This window comes from Labrus bergylta, chromosome 4 (genome assembly GCF_963930695.1).
Source record: "Labrus bergylta chromosome 4, fLabBer1.1, whole genome shotgun sequence".
NCBI classification, from domain to species: domain Eukaryota; kingdom Metazoa; phylum Chordata; class Actinopteri; order Labriformes; family Labridae; genus Labrus; species Labrus bergylta.
In genome coordinates this window covers 15,133,659-15,151,901 of record NC_089198.1, presented here as the reverse complement: position 1 = coordinate 15,151,901, position 18,243 = coordinate 15,133,659, and the positions used below count along the sequence as shown (strand labels likewise).

At 38.5% G+C, this 18,243-nt stretch overlaps 2 protein-coding genes across 4 annotated transcripts; one reads left to right on the top strand and one right to left on the bottom strand.

Annotated features, from left to right (window-relative positions):
* Window positions 1-1,905: 1,905 nt before the first annotated feature.
* LOC109996751 (receptor-interacting serine/threonine-protein kinase 2) lies at window positions 1,906-12,828 on the bottom strand. 2 transcript variants are annotated; one of them, XM_020651043.3, is made up of 11 exons: window positions 12,274-12,828; window positions 10,653-10,806; window positions 9,772-9,927; window positions 8,801-8,958; window positions 8,298-8,347; window positions 8,004-8,165; window positions 7,079-7,164; window positions 5,793-5,894; window positions 5,547-5,643; window positions 5,277-5,438; window positions 1,906-4,625 (listed from the first exon to the last, which is right to left on the bottom strand). In XM_020651043.3, exons 1-11 carry the CDS (start codon window positions 12,468-12,470, stop codon window positions 4,243-4,245), a joined length of 1,707 nt encoding a protein of 568 aa, XP_020506699.2. In that variant the 5' UTR covers window positions 12,471-12,828; the 3' UTR covers window positions 1,906-4,242. The 2 variants fall into 2 exon arrangements, with proteins under 2 accessions (XP_020506699.2, XP_020506691.2); XM_020651035.3 differs by having other exon boundaries at window positions 1,906-4,628; window positions 12,274-12,826.
* Window positions 12,233-17,427, top strand: LOC109996766 (sorting nexin-16). 2 transcript variants are annotated; one of them, XM_020651055.3, is made up of 7 exons: window positions 12,235-12,374; window positions 13,747-14,040; window positions 14,544-14,630; window positions 15,717-15,865; window positions 15,959-16,028; window positions 16,126-16,262; window positions 16,346-17,424. In XM_020651055.3, the coding sequence occupies exons 2-7, from the start codon at window positions 13,747-13,749 to the stop codon at window positions 16,578-16,580; spliced, it is 972 nt and encodes a 323-aa protein (XP_020506711.2). In that variant the 5' UTR covers window positions 12,235-12,374; the 3' UTR covers window positions 16,581-17,424. The 2 variants fall into 2 exon arrangements, with proteins under 2 accessions (XP_065809900.1, XP_020506711.2); XM_065953828.1 differs by having other exon boundaries at window positions 12,233-12,374; window positions 15,717-16,028; window positions 16,346-17,427.
* Window positions 17,428-18,243: the final 816 nt, after the last annotated feature.

Here is an 18,243-nt window from a genome sequence, read left to right as displayed (position 1 = left end):
TTTTGTCCAAAGGGATGTACATCATTGAGTACAACACAAGCAAGGATCTAGAGAGGAGGAAACAACACCAGTAAGTGCAAACAAAGAGCTTTAAGTCCAAACAGACACACAGGTTCTGACAGGCATTGCACAGAGGCAAAAAATAAATTAAAAATCAAAGTTAATTTATCATCATCAACAACACATCGACCACTGCTCTTGAAAGTTCAAATCAGCATAAAAAACATCCTAAATATATTATCGTCATTATCTAACAAAACCATCTTTAGCATAATTTGTGACTTTTCATAATTGTCTTTTGGCTTTTTTAGTATAAGTGTCTGTTTTTTGGCATGTCTCTATTTGTCTCTGTGATGTGACTTTGCAGCTCTGTGGTTGTTATGTGTATCAGGTGTTTATGTCTCTTTTTGTAGTTACTTGGGTGTTGTAGTGGGGTGGGTGAAGTGAGACTGACAACCCAGGGCCCAAATGAACAAATGAAGGGAGGAGCCCTGGGAATATTTTTGAAGGTGGTGCTTAAAACATTGAAATGTCCTTAATGATCACATATATACTCTTTTTCAAACAGTTTAAATAAGTCTCAGAGGTTCCCAAAGCATGCCTGTGAAGTTTCTTGCCAAGACTCCAGGCTGGTTCTGTATTTTATCACGCCTCTAAACCTCTCTTACAGCCCTGCACAGAACAGGCTGTTTTTGTGTCTGTAGCTTTAAATGTAAATGAGCTGTTCTACTCTAAGCTTGGGTGTTATGAGAAGAAAAGTAAACAAGGAACTGAAGGCACTAATTCCAATGTTCAAGGTCAAGACAAATGTGGCTTTATTAAGTTATTATCACCACTACTAATAATAATTACTATTACAATAATATTAACCATAATACTCATAATAATCATATTATCGTAATGTTCTGTGTTTATAAACATAAAACATGACAGTAACAAACTTTGTTCCCCACTTTACAGGTTGTTAAACAAAGTTTGCTTTTTAAAACCTTTTTGAGGTTACTAGCATAAGGAGATGTTGTCTTAAATTGGATTGGCGGTGGTGTTGGTGGGCCACACAGTGGTATCTTCTCATGGGGCTCAGAATGCCTGGTGATGAACTGGACTTTGTATCTCATTGTTGATTATGTTGTGTACCTGAGGCTGTTGTGAGCCCCTGTGTTTTCTGTATCTTTCGTGTCTCTTTGTAGTTGTTTGAAGTTTCTTTGTATTAGTTCCTTTTCTCTTTTCTCTTCACAACCTCTCGTCTTTGTTTGTGACATTGAACATAATAAGTGTGTTTTGACTCTTCTGAAGTTGTTGATCTTTCTCTTGGTCTGCATGTCTTTGTGTTACTTTTGTCTCTTAGTTGTCATTTTGGGATCCTGCATGTTTTTGTTATGTTATAGGTCTTTTTGTTGTTGTTGTTGTTTTACATGTCTTTATGGACATTCAGTGTCTGTATGCGTATTTGCAGTTGGTTATTGTTTTTCCAGATTATTTATTTTCTCATTTGTGTGTTCTGTATTTCCTTGATGTGGTTTTGTGTGTTGTTATAGTCATTTTGAGTATCTGTTTTGTATGTTTTTTAAAGGCTTTTTTTGTTGCTTTTGTTGTTCTTTTATATCTTTGTTATTAGGGATCTGTGTTGTTACTCTGCCTCTCTTTAAATGTTCAATGTATGTTTGTTTATGTCTTTGTGTTTGTTTGTCCTTGATTTGGTTACTATGAATCTCTTGGTAATCATTTACTCTTTGTTGCCATTTTTGTAGTTTTCTGTTTTCATTCTTTGCGGATTCTTTTGTTGTCTTTTGTGATTCTTTGTCTCCTTTGATCTTTCTGTTCTCTTCAGTTTGGCTTAAAGTTTCATGATTTGATTCATGCTGCATCGAGTGAAACCAGGAAGAAGAGGAGCGCAATCAGAAGTACAAAGGTCACTTTTTTTAATTAGTTCAGATACAATTAATGAAAAATTATAAAACACTTAAAGTGAACTTAGAGTATCACGTTATATGGCTGTTTGGTCAACACACTGATAATAACAGGGGCACTAAAACCAGGCCAATACTTTGCACAAGGCAGGTCAATGAATATCACTTAAACAATCAAGAGCTCACAAATGTAAGTGTGCATATAAAAAGGTGAAACTACACAGAAATATACTATAAAAATGTGTAACACCATATTTATGTTACCAAATGTGTAGCATTGTACTCAACTGAGTTTGATATGAGTGTAAAAAAGCTTTGACACGTCACTGTTGAGACTTAAAGCTCAATATGAGGCACAGTTCCCAAAAACAAGGCATTACAAGATGATGGAAGCACAGACCTTGTTTGGCGCTTCTCTTGTTACTTAAATGACTTTTCTTTTTTTCAAAAAGAACTATTTCATATAACAATGTGTCTTACTAAGAATGAAGCAGTGTTTTTAGTACAGCCTCACTGAGCTACTCTGACTAATGGTGGGGGAAACTGTCGATCCACATGATAAAAGATGAAGTACATCCATGTAGAGAATTGAATTAAAACATAGTTAACAGTGTGATGAATTTAAAGTGGTTACAGACAGTGAATGCTGGGGCTGCATCATCTTTTTAAGAACCTCTGTGTGAACGCAGTGATGCTCTAACTTAGAAACTACACACAGACATGTACATATACGAAAACGATCAGATGATGAATCAATTTGAAATTAACTTCAATTAAAAAGTTCAGAGTCAAGCTTCTTAAACAGTTAATTGAATTTCTTTGGATGGTAGAAACCTGCTTGGACACTCTTGACACATTTTCAGATGTCAGCACGGGCTCTTAGAAACAGTGAACTGACATTTTAAAGCTTTTTCTGATATGTAAAGGCCGAACTATTAATTTGGAGGACAACTGTTAAATTAGTTGACATTAAGATGATGAAAAAGACAGCATGTTAGTGTGAGGAAAACAGACATGTTTGTTTCTTTACTAGGACAAAGAACCTGTATGTATAAATATACAGAACAGTTATCATCCTTATGTATACAGATGAACCACTGCTATTGTCTTTATGTATATTTATGTGTTTCCTTCCTTTACTGAACCCTGTCTATGTGAAGCAGATGCATATTTATATTAGTGACAGTTGTGTCTGTCATTTTGAGCGGTTTAGGAAGCATTACGGAAGAAAAGATGAATTATTAATAGCTGTTCTGTGTAAAGCAGGTAAACTCAGCTGGTACTACAAGCAGAGCACCAGCCATGTGCTCACTAGGAACAAAATGTGAAACTTATTATTCAATCTTGTTCAGAGTCTGAGGATAAACTATTCTAAACTTTGGAAGTATCCAGATGGGTCTGAAGTTTCTAATGCGAACATAATACATGATTACTGACAGGTGAGGTCTCTGCTGAGAGGACTAAAAGAAATCGGATCACTTTGGTCCACTTTTAATTCAGACACAGACATGCAGAGAGACGCACATCCCTCTAATTCTGGGTGTTGTATTACAAACTCCACTTCCTCTTTACTCTGTGTCCCAGTGACTCTGTAGGGCTCAGCAGTAAAAAAAGAAGAAGAAGAGCACAGTTAGGGACACAATCGATCCATTCAGCCACAGTTTAACTGGTCTCGGAGTTCGATGGCTATCATTAGAACACTGACTCTGCAGTCTCTCACTGATATCGATCATGCACCCCAACACACAGATACTCTCCGCTGTGGTGAGCACATCCTCTCTCAGGTAACACATCAGGATATTCAACCCATGACTACATGATAGTGAGCGACTGCTAGAAAAGGAGTGTAGACTTTACAGCATGATAACAGTCCCTTTGGCATTACTCAGACCAAGCGAGCGTATCAGGGATGTTCCTCTTCTATAAATACACACACACACGTTCACACACGTACACACTTACACAACACAAAAAAGAGCTGGGCCACATACTTAGGCTCTCATATAATGGAAACTGAGCTTTTGAGACAAATGCATACATAAAACAAAATCACATTAAATTGTTAAATAAAATCACTGATTCAGTCAAAATCTTTCATTCTGTTCACACAGAATTCAACTTTTCATCTCTTGTTGATGAGCCGAGATCAAATCTCATATCTCACAGCGTCTTTTTTGTAGCTGTGAGAGTCTTTTCTCAACCAGCTCATCCTTTGTTTGTTTTCATGGAGAAAACAAAAAAAAAAACACGTTGACCATCTTGATGACAATTGAGAGCTTAGTGTAGTGTCAAGTCGGCACAATCTTGTATCACTGTTTGTCTGTGACTGCTGCTACATGTTCCTGGGTATATTAAAGGACATGTTGAGTGGAGGTGCCGTCGGGAAGACAGGGGGAGGCGAGCTGATTTCCGGCGGGTACGGCTGTAAGCCCCTCTGTTTGTTGTCGTGCAACTTTCGTACAACAATGAGGCAGAAGTCGTCGTCGTGTTTGAGACAGTTGTCCAGGAGCTGGCGGACTTTAGCCGTGCGTGTGGGCTGGTTCTTCACAAGTTCATAATCCTCTTGCATTAACAAGGAGCGAGCCAGCAGGGCGTCCAGGCTCTGGTTGAGACAGGCCTCTGTCATCTGAGTGACGATCTCCTCACGCCGCGTCGAGATCCACTGAGCAAACGGGCCTTGAAAGGGAGGAGAGTATCGCGGGGGAGGAGAGTAATCTGCTGCAATAGAGGAGAGAGAGGGGAGATACATACGGTTAAAAATGTTAAGTTCAGTTTAACAATTGTTAACCTGCATTAGGATAAACAACTTTAATTAGTGTCCTAAAAATATATGTGTAATTGTAGCATTGGTCCACCATTAGTCAATATTACACTCTTAATTATGCCCAGTTCTGCACAAGTGTAGTCATGCAATGTTTTATATTCTTTACTCCTTAAATAAGAAGTGTTTCATGTATACTGTTCTGAATCTTGTTGGCTTTCTATGACAATCAAGAGGTAGTAGTTCCACAATACTGAGCCCAGCATATTCAGATTATAAGTAACAGACTTAGAACAGAACAAATTTATTTTTTACAACCAATAAGGATGAAAGAGGATTATATTGATGGGACTCTCTAAGTAAATTACCCAGTAATTGTAGAAAATGATCATGCAGGATGAGGCATTACTAATGGATTTAGAATGACTTATACACTTTATTAATGAGCATGTTAATCTCATGTAGTAAAATGTGAATATGTGCACCTTAATATGAAGTGTTACCAATCAATCAAAACATTTTATTCAATTCACTTTCCAGAACTCAATTATCCTCATCGTTGTTATCATCTCATATTTCATCCATTGTGCTTTAACTGCTTGTACCTTGTTGCTGAGACTTGAGGGTGAGGTTATCCATATGTGTCTCATATTCAGGGACAGGCAGCTCTGCTTTGATGGGGATGTTCAGATCATTTGCGCAATCGTCCTTCAGAGACTCAGGAGGGTCCAGATTGTGAGCTAGGAACGACGATGGAGAACTTCCATCTACAATAGTATGAGAAGTATGGTGTTCATATCTTAAAATCTGATCAACGTGATGAAGCAGCATAGCCAGACTCTGAATGATAGGGAAACATGGCACAGCATGATTACCTTTAGAGGGAGGAGCATTGCTGCTGGTGAGGGCTCCTGGGATAGAAATGTCTGTGTCCTGAGAGGAACACGAGCCTGAGCCGGAGGTGGAGCTCCCCTTTAGTAGAACAGACAGTAACGTTTTACTGATAAATCCTCAAACATATTAAAGTCATAATACAACAACCAATGGAGGCGCAAGTTCACCATCACTGAATCTGTTTACTTGATTAATATTCGGAGACTTTTTTTTTTTTGACTACTGACCGGCCAGGGGCTGTGTCTGTCCTTCAGCATGTTCAGAGACCCCTCCTCACTCCTCTTCTCACACTCTGACTGTGCTAAACAACAGCGCGATTGGCCCATCAACTGTGGAGGAACAAGGACGGAGAGAAACATGAGACTTACTGCCAAGGAAGTTTAGGAGGAAACTATAAAGCTGTAATAATGTGTTGAATCAAATACGCTTCGATGAATTAACCTGCTCTCGGTGGAATTACAAGAACACACTGCCCACAGAGGAACATTGTTAAAACATGAACACAAAGAGGGAGAGATAGTGGAGCAGAAGTGTGTTTTTATTAAGCTGATCACACAGTTTCATATTCACTTCACTTGCTCTTAAGGTCAGTGTCGACAGTTGTTTCACCCAACACACTCTCGCTCAAACACACACACACACACACAAAATGACGCTCAACCTTAAAAGAGGAAGGATATGCGACGGGGAAATTATGAAGCAAAAACTGTCCTGAATTACACACACAGCCTGAGTATTTATTCTGAGCAGGGGGTTTCCTTTAGGAGGACACTCACTAACCATTATTACCTAAAACCACTGAGAGTAAAGGTCGGAATATGACTTAAACATTATTACGTTTTGAGTAATAACATTTCAGAGAAGGCCAACAGTGTGGTTTTTGTTTCAGTTTACAGCTTTGAGCCTCTCGGTGCAGTTAGACCCACATCTGGTCCCAAACGGCTGTGTGTTTAGTAAAAGGAAACGAAAGAAACAAAGCCTTTCTGATACATACGTTACAGCTTTGGTTAAATTGTGTTTTATTGTATAATTCCTCTATGTTTTCTAATCTGTGCGGTCAAATTGAGAAAGAACTATACAGTATTTACATGTGTTATGATAAATATATATACCGTTCTTTTAATTAGTCTAAAAATGTAAGTGACTTTTCTAATGCTATTCCTTTTTAAGCTTACAATCTCTTGAAAATAAAACCCATTCTTCTAACCACTGCAACATGTCATTTCTGCCGCTTCTTGTTTTATTCAACATGATATCCGCATTCTTCAATTCAGCTGCTCAGAAATGTGACACCTGGCCAAGACCAACATTCTTTAATTCTACAGAGGCAGAACACAACATCGACACATAATGCCCAGTTACAGTCTCTCTGTGTACCTTTCTTGTATGTTCTTCCTCAACTCTTTCTCCCTTTATCTGTTGTCAGATCTCTACCATCTACTCACTTTTCATACAAGTGTAAATGACTAAAAGAAACCTTTAAGAACATGAAGCATGAAGACTCCTGACTGACCTTTGTCCTCTTTATCGCCAGCACAGCCTCCAGAAAGTCAATTTCATCAAACTTCCTCACCATGGGCTCCAGTTCAATCAGACACTCTGAAACAAAATGTCAGAGAAAAGAAAACACCTTACAATCGATGAAACAGTTAACCTGGTATTTTGTTTTAATCTTGTCAGAGAAGGGAAGTTTTTATGAACCACAGCGCTCTCAGCAAGAGGTGTGATCAGAAACTCCCTAAAGTTCAACCTGTGTTTTATCTCACTGATCTATTTCATTGGAATCTCATTAAACTCTTCTGTTCAAATCACGTATTTTGTGCTTCAGCAGAGTGTGTTTACAACAGGACCGTATGAATGACAAACATTTTCACAAACTATGTGGACCGTATGCTGTGTACTGTAACTGTTGCAGTTTGTGTGGGTGCGTCAGTGAGAGAAGAGTGAGATGAAACCCTCCATGTTAAAGGAATAACATGAACATATTCTTTGAATCCTTTCAAACTAACATTAAATATTCTCCCTGTATGAATCATAAAAAAATATCTTGATTATTTAAGTCACAAAGAGTCCTTAAATCATAATGAATGTGTTGATAATCTAACATGTGATTGATCCAATTATAATCACACCATTGTGAGGCCTTTTTTAATCGAAGCTCAAAGGATATTAGTTTTAACATATCGCTGAACAAGCAGTAAATGAGTAAAGGGCATACTTGCTCTAAGGGTCATCTTGGGTTCCATCTTGTTTACAAAAAAGAAAAATGAGTTTCAATGAAGAAAGCAGAGAAAATGTCTGAGTCACTGCTCTCAGAAAATGTAACTCTGAGCAGTTATTAAGTTAAGTTACAGCAACTATTGAGAGTATTTCTTTTTGAGGGCTGTGGTTGTAATCTTTTGTCAGTCATGAGTCCCTACAGATCAGTCTGAGCTTACTTAGGAAGGAAGGTCGCTCGTCTGGGTTAGAGGTCCAGCCGCAGGTCATTAAACTGATGAGGGTTTCTCTGCTGGGGATGTCAGCAGGTAGACTGTCCAGACTGATGTCAGGACGCATCCCACGCAGCACACTGAACATGATCTGCATGGGGTTGGTCACATCTGACGACACAAACACACACACACACACACACACACCTGGGATTAGGCTGGTAGCACCATCAAAGATTACAGAGTCTGAACAGAATGAGAAAGTGACATTTGTAAATCGCGGCACACCACAAAGTGTTTTACCTTCAAAAGGAATGTGTCTGGACAGGACCTCCCACATAATGATGGCATAGCTGCAGAGTAGACATTAAAGAAAGAAACAGTGAAGAAAACTAGAGTTGCATCATTATTTCCCAACGGTACTTTCCCTCAAGAGCTGAGGGACTTTACGAAGAGCTGACTTTGCTGCAATCCAAACCTGTTGGACAAAATCCAGGCTCGTGATAGCCCGTTGTGACGCCTAACAAGACAGAGTTAGGACTTCCCTAAAATCTGCTTTACGCTCTGATATGTTCTTAAAATCCAGGTTTTGGCTGAGAAATATTTACTCTATCAGAGCAGAACAATAAAGTCATCAGAAGTTTATCCATTCAAAAATTCTGCCCTATCGTTTGAACATCTGCCAACCAAACATGAAACAAATAAAAAAACCTTAAAGGACGTTCATGTTGTGGATACATAACCGCAGTAATGACAACATATATTCTGTCCAACCTATCAGTAATCAGTCATTACAGTCACCTCACCTGTACACGTCGTGCTTCACATCGGCCCGACGACTCTTGGAGGGTTCGTACTTCTCTGGAGGCATGTAGATCACTGTGCCCCCCATCTCTGTGGGCTTGGACCCGGAGCCCTTACTGACGGACAGCTGCCGCCACTTTGAGAGGCCAAAGTCTGCAATCTGGACACAACCACAGCAGATCGTTGGCATTTTTATCTGATTTCTATCCGTGTGTGTGTGTGTGTGTGTGTCCATCCTTCTTCCTGCATCTTATCTCCACCTTTCCCATTTTTCTTTTGTAAAATAACAAAGAGTACCTCTTAAACTGCTTTTTGTAAAGTGTCTTAAGATAACTTTTGTTATGTATTCGTGCAATACAAAAAAAAGTTGATTGATTATTTCTTTCTTTTACCGTATTTTCATTGATCTGCTTTTTGTTTTATTAATGAAAGACACCTGAGCTGTGTTGTGGGAGAATTGCCTTATTTGTTTTTTTTTTTCAATGCAGCTGCTATGAATAACAATCCTTTTTCAGAATAACATTTTTTTCTACAGGAATTATTTCTCTGCTATCAGCAAGTAATTATGGAATTATTTCCAGATTTAATAATCAAGCCTTCAGTTACTTTCATAAAAGATGAATCACTGAAGAGACAACGGCCACAGATTGCTCATTTAAAGAGACTAACCGTCCAAATCTCTGTGACACTCAGTTTAACATCAGATATGAGAATGTGAGGCAGCAAATCCTTTATATAAAAAAACGTTTAAGCAGGTCATTTAAGGATATTTTACGATGATGATAATCAAAATAGCTCTTGACTTATGTTCTGTCATCCACTCGTAACATAGTCACTGTGTCAGCTCTAATAATAATAATTAAGTAGGTCTGTTGCTTAACACACACAAACAAAGCCATAAAGATAGCGTACAGACGGTATCTGTGTAGAGCGACTCTCAGGGAAGTTCCCACATTCTCGCTGGCACACAAACCTTGACGTGAAATTCACTGTCCAACAGGATGTTCTGCGTCTTCAGATCATGATGTAAGAGAGGTGGGTTCATGTTGTGGAGGAAATTAACCCCAAGGGCGATCTCGTACAGAATCCTCAGACGTAAAGGCCAGGCCAGCGCAGGGTACATGTCCTTCTGTGGGCACAGACAGCAGACCAGCAGGGAATAAAATGATCAATAAAAGTACCAATAAAGAACGTGCTTATACACGTGTAGAAAGAGAGGGGGAGGGGGAGTTAAACTGCATTTAAACTACAATCCAAAGCACTCAAGAGTGACGTAAGAGAAAAATTACACAACCAAGACAAGTGGGAATTTCCCAAAACTAAATGAGACTGCTTTCCTCAGGGCTCAGCTTCATTTTTTCCCCCGACTTGTTTCAAAGTTTCATCAGAGACTCGGAAAACCTGGAAGTTTCACTTAAGCTTGCCGCAAAACAGGCAGTAATGTTGTGGGGTGACATTTAGGGGAAGAGACACAGGTGGATGTGGAGAAGCTCGCCAATGTAAACAAAAAAGCTCTTTCACTTCAGTCTTTTTGGCAACACAATCCACAAAACAAGAACTAAACAACACTGACTATGTTCTCTGGACATGTGACCGTGTTGTAAAATAAAAAAGAGATATTAGTTCACGTGTTTCTAAACTGCAATTCCAACCAAGATTTGTTTTGTTTCTGTTGAGATACATACTACTGTTCCTTCTCTGGGTGGAAGAAGAACACAATATAAATGTCTTTAAACCAAAGTAATCTGGTGTCTTCTTAATTTATGATCCATATTAATTCTCTTACAATGAGCACTGGCTTCAGTTGTGATGTTTTACAATGACAGGCTCCCTTTATAATGAAGTGACAAATACCTCATGAAGTAACAGGTCCAGAGAGCCATTGCTCATAAACTCTGTGACGATGCAGAAGAACTCGGGCTCATTGCAGATACCAAAAATCTGGATGATGTAGTTGAACCTGGCTTTGTGCAGCACCTCAGCCTCCTTCAGCAGGCAGTTCCTTTCCCTGAAACACAGCCAGGTCAGAGTCTTTGTTAACTCTCGGGCAGGGTGACAGAAATACCACAACTGTGACCACATTTGGACAACATAATGATAGAATGTGTGCCAGCATGAGACAGAAGGTTAAAGGTCAGCTGGAGATTCAGACGTGCGTGTGAATCCACCAAGTGTGAGAACTGCATCAAACTCTGATAAAACACTCTCAATGCGTTTCTTAAAAAAAAGTAAAGGAAATTAACATTTTAGAATAGAGATGTTTGAGGAATGAGGTTATTTTAGTTCCCAGCAGAAATGAAAAGTTAATAAAAGCCTGGGCAATAAATCAAAGTGTTACTGTCATTTCTGATTTTGCTAGTTTTAGAAAAGGAATAGAACACATTTATGGACATTGAAAGAATGACATGTGCATATATGCTGCTCAGAATAATTACTTTAGAAAAAATGAAGTATTATAATTATTTATAGTGATTTTCTACCCTTAAGTTATGGAGTACAGAGACAAGGACTACAACTGTTTGCAGCTCATCTGGACTGTGGACATTTTTGAAGCTTCTGATGATGTCATCTAGAGACAGACCTGACAGCCGGTCTGAATCAAAGAAATAATATCATTTATAATAATATGCCATCAGCTGTATGCTTAATGCTTTTATGGCTGGACATATTTGTATTAATATATTTGTTTGTGAAAGTAAAAACAAAAAAGATAGTGAATACAAATATTGGTTTGAGATGATTGACAAACCAATACTCACCAGTCAATATTTCCACATTCTACTAACTAAAACAATATTTGGTTAATTTCTGTAACAACCACATTAAGGTGGTCCTTATCAAAACACATTTGTTTTGATATGTAATGCATTCATTTGAAAGCAAACTGAATATATATACACCTTATAGTTATTAGATTTAAACTTCAAAATATCATCAAACAGTAAAGGGATAATTTGTTGATTAAAGAGCCAAGAAAGACATGTCTGGTCTACCCTCATTACACACAGGAGTCATTGTAATTTTTTTTAAATCTAGGGATGTTTGATCCACCTGAACAGCTGAAGGGCAGAGAGAGACTTGCAGCTGTTTACAGAGTGATAAAACAACATAAACACATCAGATTTAAATGGCTGCACGCTTTTGATTGGATTACAGCTGACATGGATTTATATCTTGCTTGTGTGCTTTCCACCATAGACAGGTGTTAGTGTCTGTACAGCATTGACTGATTCCTTGGAGAAGCACAATAGCTGATCTATTTTTTAAATCTATTTTTCAGTATCTATTTTTTTTTATTTAAATTGTACTGTGTTCACTTTTTTGTCTGCAATCTTTGCTCTTTGCTGCTGTAACAATGTAAATTTCCCCATCGTGGGATAAATAAAGGATTATCTTATCTTAACACAGAGTGCTCGTAAAATCAAAAGTCTTGTCAACAACTGTACAGCCAAAAGAGCACATCAACACGGTGTACCTTTCTCCATGGGCGTCGAGTTTGAGGCACTTGATGGCCACAGTGGTCCTCCAGTCTGAGTGCTGAGCCTTGAACACGGTGCCGAAGCCCCCTCTGCTCAGGTAGTACAGGTCGGTCAGCTTCTGGTAGGGGATCACCGGTAAGGTGCTGGTCAGATTACCGATGTTCACACAGCCCATTGCCGCGGGCGGCTCCATAGCAGTCAGTGAACCCTTTACGGGAAGTCTGTCGATTTATCAGCTACTAAAAGCAGAACTGCCCCTTCAGCTGACCGCAATGAGGAAGAGCTGGGTCCGTCAAACGCTTTCCATAATATCGCTGTCTGCTAGCGAGCTAAGCTAACGTTCATGTAGCGTGATAGTGTGAACGGTGGTAACCAGACGAACAAAAAAAGTACTAGAATTAAGTGTTTGCGTCTTCATGCCTGTTTGTTCATGATATTCTGACAGGCTAAGTCAAATAGGTATAACAACAATGAGCCGCTGCTGCTGACCTGCACTGTCATTTAAAGGCAGGTGGGTTTGTTGTTGCTAATGACGACACGCTTCCGGGTTGTTCATGAGATGCGTTCACGTCCATAGGTTTCGAGTTGACTAAATAGTTGTTCCTTGTACTTAAAAAAAAAAAAAGTTTCGCTGTGCACATATGAGCTTCAATATTCAGTCTTGGTTAAAATACTAATAACACACTGGTTATTAAGAAAGGAGTGACATTTAAAAGACCTGTTTGAATACCAACGTTGTCTTTTTCCTCACATTTTTGTTTCAGTTTCATGGAGACGAAATCTTCCTCCGAACATGAACTCAACAGTTAATAAAAGTGATTTTTAACATGCTGGAATTCCCCAAACGCGTCAGTCCTCTACCCACATGTTGATATCATGTGTACAGAGCATAGACTGTAAATATTACAGAGTCTTAAAACTGTAACAGGTCGTAGAAGAACAATTCAATTTCACATAACATCTTGCAACTTTTAGCAATTTTTGAATCAATGGAAGTAATTTGAGATAGACAGGCAGACAGACAGACACACAGACACACAGACACACAGATAGATAGATAGATAGATAGATAGATAGATAAAAGCATGTCATGTATTCATCCTGCCTTGCTTTTAGAGTTTCGTGTTCTCATATGTGTTTGTGCTTTCTAAAAAACAGGAACTAATCCTTTCTTAGGGGACGTGACACACTCTGAAGCATGTGATATAGTAATCTGATACTGCTGTGTCACTCAGGGTGTCAACAGTTCAGTCAATATGCTTTAAGCACTGCTTACATTGACCTCACAAAATGTGTCTATATGATGATCTGACTATGACCAAGACACTCCCAGCACAGTTTAGTCAAGACACAAACCTGCAGCACAAAATGTGGGATTATCTGCCCTGAGCTGGTGTGATTTGGCAACTAGACTCTTTTTTTCTGAGGTCATATGAATCAACTCTATACTCTAAATCCGCCCCCCACAGATGGCTGCCCCCTTTGTTCCAGTCCCTTTACATGTGGACTTGACTGGAGCTTGCAGGTCCTGGGCCAAGAAGGAGTCTGAGCCCCCACCTCCAGAAATAATTTCCTCTATGAGAGCAGTCAGACCCTGGGCTCAAACCTCAGCTTACTTCTGTAGGAGACCTCGAGGAGACATGCTGGATGGACCATCAACATTGCTGGGGGTTGAGGGAAGAGTTGGGGACAACTGGGTGGAAAGACCAATCACCCCAACACTACTGGGCTACGAGATCCTGGAGGAGAGGGCGAAATTCACAGTAAGATTTGTGAACTTTCCAAACCAAACATGACTAATATAAATCAAGTAATCAAAGAAAAAGATCACTGACATGTTTGTTGATGGGCTAAAACTTTCTATTTTTTAAAACTTTTTAAGTAAATACCTTTGAAATGTTGAAAATGGATTTATGAAGATTTTAACACATGGACTTTGTCTGGAAACACGTATGATGTCACATTGCCATCATATGACTCACTCTGTTGAAAAATCTTACATAACTTGCATGTATGTGTGTGTGTGTGTGTGTGTGTGTGTGTGTTTCTGTGTGTGTATCTCTGTGTGTGCACGTGTGCTGCCTGCTCATTACTGTCAAATAAGCAAAATCTTTTGCAGTCCCAATTGTGAGCATGTCACATAAAAATGCACTCAAGTTGCACTCATAATTTTCCATTTTCAGAGGATGTTATTTGTATATTGCTCAATGTACTCTTTGTGCGTCCATGTGTTTGTATGTACTTAAAAAACACTTTTAACTGTTAGGTTTATAAGATCCATGTGACGACTGCTGAAGGAGACAGCTGGGTGATCTTCAGAAGATACACTGACTTTTGCCGGCTTAATGACAAGGTGAGACTGTCAACCTCGTTCCCTATAGACATTATTGAATTTTAGTACTTATTATTGAACTTTACTTTACTAAGTTAGCGAGCCATGATTATTGACTTCAAATCAGTTAAAAGCCGCAAAGGTTGCACCAAAGAATCAAACCAAATTCTCATTTTTATTCAGAGCAGAGTGTCTAACTGTCCTTGTTTATAGACAGATCTGCATGTTATATATAGTCTGCTTCTTCCAAACAATTTATTAACTGCATACATTGGAACATGTGCACTTTTTTTAAACATGATAAAAATGTCACTTTACAGTCATAGAGTGCCAAAAAAATGTATGGGCAATAACCCAATAATAACCCAACACCCTTTAAAACTTAAAACTATTGTTTTTGTTAGTTTGTGTCTTATAGAAACCATGCATTCTGTAAATACTACCTTACACCTCTTTTATAGGAACCCCATATGTACCCATATCTATTTCAGCCCCTTTGTTTTCTCCTTTGCACTAAAAAGTATATTCAAATCCTCTGTGAGAAATAGGACAAAGTTCTGTCCATTTTGGCGCCGCTTTTGGACAAAGTGGTACCCCTTATATCATTGCTAATTTTTTTTTTTTTTAAACAAAAAATGTCAGCATTCTTGTATTCAACTGTCAAATGTATCACTAATCAAGAATCTTTGACTTGAATGTGCTGTTTTGGCAGAGTGTCGTCAATAACTGTCATTCAACTACCCTGCGGACGTGCCTTCAGGCCTTAATAATAATGATGGTCTTTTTTGCTTAAGTGGGTCATATAGAAGCAACAATAATACTTTCAGCCTGTTTCATCACCAGCTAAAAGTGCTTCATAGGAGCTTTTATCTATAAGCCTGTAAATAGCATTTTGTTTTAATGTTACCTCTGTCTATTCTAATGTCTGCGTGATTAATATAAAGACAGAGACAAATTCCAATTAAGTGTATACCTGGTGTTTCTGATTATTCTGCTTGGAAACCCCCCCAGTGTAAGAGTTTCTGAGCCATATTTGACAAGCGATCACATGATGTTGTTCCTAACTTATTTTATTTTCTGAGATTTTGGTAAATCTTTCATCTGAAGCTTAAAGAGCTGTACCCCAGCTCGGCTCTGGCCCTGCCTCCTAAGCGCTGGTTCAAAGACAACTACGATGAGGAGTTTCTGGAGGAGAGGCTGAGCGGCCTGCAAAGCTTTCTGCAGAGCTTAACAGCACACCAAGAAGTCATCAGGAGGTGCGTGTCAATATGGGGATATAAAGATGGACTCCGACAGATTTTACTGTCTATCTTGTTTGATTTTGAGTTTTTCGTTTGTTTGCTTCTCAGTGAAGAAGTCAGACGCTTCCTGTGTTTGGTTGATCCGCCAGGTCCTTTCGATAGTCTGGTGGAGAGTCGGGTGAGGTCCATGTCTGTGCAAGAAATGTTGACTCAAGGGCTTAAAGTCAAGATTATTTTCTGGTTTCTTACTAACTTTAGGCTATTTTTGACTTTAGGCTTTTTGTGAGACTCTGGAGGAGACAAACCATCGTCTGCAGAGGGAACTCTTGGACAATCAGAGAGAAGTTGACGCTTTGAAGAAGATCCTGGAGGAGAAGGAAACCCATATCAGCCTCCTGGTGAAGAAAGCCAAGTACGGATGTTTCGTTGTTTTTATACAGGAATAATAGAAAAAAGGTTCTTTACACTATATTAAAATGATTTCCTCTTAAACAGATCCCTGACACTTCCCTCTGAGAGCTTGGAGGATCGATTCCAGCAGATAGAAAAAATAACTGCAGACACAAACACACTTGAAGAAGGAGACACAGATTTGAATGGATCTGAGAAAGTACACACAAATGGAAGTGAAGCTGCAGATGACAACAGAGGAATGTCTATAAATGAAGATGACAAAGAATCAAACCATGAAACAAACTCCTATATTTACCCTTTATGTTACTGGTACTAATTTCCCAATTTTAATCTAGTTGCTGATGATCGTTTTATTAACACTAACAGACACTTTGATAAATGTTGTGAAACAAGTTTTACTGTGAGCAACTGTCATTCTCCGGCTGTAACTTTAAAATAAAAAAGACACCATTTCAGAGTTTGGGCGGAATACTAACCATCTTAAAAAAACAAGCACAGCATAATTACAATTATGAAATAGGTTTTAGAAATTTGGACCTCTGACTAGAGTAACTCTTTGTAGATTGAGCATGTCTGTATCTTCCTTTTATTTCATTTTCACTGTGTTTGTGTGTTTATATACTCTTCCACATGTGATGCTCATTTACTAAAGGTTTCTGTTACATTACACTCAGAGGTGTAGGCCAACCATACATACCTCAATAAATACTGCTTTGTATTCAAGAACCTTGTTTTTACAGTTATTCTTCATTGTACATATTTTGAGATCTTTTAAATTTATTCTCACCACTGGAGAAATGTTAACAACTCAAACCTTCAACAAAACACTTCAAGAACCCTGCAAAAGCTCACTCCTTATAACTCACGCCAAACCATTAGTTCAATTGTCAAAACTAAGTGTAGTGTGTCAATAACCATGTTGTCTGCCTAAAACAAGAACTGTGTATCCCATCAATACAATGAAGAATCTATAAAGAAGAGAAAATATAGTCCCATATGTATGAGGGTAGAACAAAAACTAAAAAGGCTGAAAGTGTTGGTAATCACTCGACATCCAGTGTCTCCTGTCCATGTTCATGTGACAAATATATTACATTTGATTTGATTGCAGACAACAGAACAAATACATTCTTAATGTAAACCAGTGTGTTTGGTCATTTGCCTGAATGAAATAAAACATTTTCAGACTAATTCTCTGAAAATGAATTTCACATATTACTTTTACACATTGTGATGATGTTTGATTTTTCATACTTTTGGTGCCTCAAGCAACTTTGACCAGAGGGTGGCAGTGTTGTGACAGTTTTAGACTGTTAAGCAGCGTCACCTGAGTCAGAGACACATCAGAGGGAACTTGATGTTCTGTTCTCTACATCTCAAAACCTTGAACTCAGAGCTCCCAGTGTGTTTGTGAAACCACTGTCGACACTGAATTTAAGAACAGGTGAAGTGAATATGTAACTGTGTGATCAGATTCATAACAATACTTCTGCTCCACAATCTCTATTTCATCGCCATTCTCTCTCTTTGTGTCCCTGTGCTAACAGTGTTCCTCTGTTTGCAGTGTTTTTTTATATGTGTACTGAGAGCAGGTTTTTGGCATATTTGTTGTAACACGTTATTACAATTTAATAGTTTCCTGGGTGTGTTTATTCCCTTCATTCATTTACCTGGATGAAAACTGAACAAATCAACGAGGTGGGAAAAGACTCAGACAGCACTTGCACCGCAGACATAATTGAAGTTGTATCTTTTTTCTTCTATTGTAATGCAGAATAAATGCAATGCACATGTAGAAAAATAAAGACAATGCATCTAAGGAGGCTATGAGGGCTCCCCTGACAAAAAATAAGATATGAGAGATTAATACAAATTAAAAAGGGAAGACTAAAAATACATAGGCTACAAATGCATGAAGGAAAGAGCATAGATGAATCCAAAGAGAAGTGTTTGGGGTTCAAATATCTGAACAGTAACTT

What these genes read in the sequence shown, in the direction of transcription:
- LOC109996751 (XM_020651035.3), bottom strand. Translation starts at nt 12,470, where the DNA reads ATGGAGCCGCCCGCGGCAATGGGCTGTGTGAACATCGGTAATCTGACC. An exon ending in ACAGTGAATTTCACGTCAAG is followed by an intron (nt 8,959 to 9,771) that starts GTTTGTGTGCCA and finishes GGTTGTGTCCAG; the next exon opens with ATTGCAGACTTTGGCCTCTC. An exon ending in CAGACACATTCCTTTTGAAG is followed by an intron (nt 8,166 to 8,297) that starts GTAAAACACTTT and finishes TTGTGTCGTCAG; the next exon opens with ATGTGACCAACCCCATGCAG.
- LOC109996766 (XM_065953828.1), top strand. Translation starts at nt 13,747, where the DNA reads ATGGCTGCCCCCTTTGTTCCAGTCCCTTTACATGTGGACTTGACTGGA. An exon ending in AGGAGAGGGCGAAATTCACA is followed by an intron (nt 14,041 to 14,543) that starts GTAAGATTTGTG and finishes TTTAACTGTTAG; the next exon opens with GTTTATAAGATCCATGTGAC. An exon ending in ATAGTCTGGTGGAGAGTCGG is followed by an intron (nt 16,029 to 16,125) that starts GTGAGGTCCATG and finishes TTTTGACTTTAG; the next exon opens with GCTTTTTGTGAGACTCTGGA.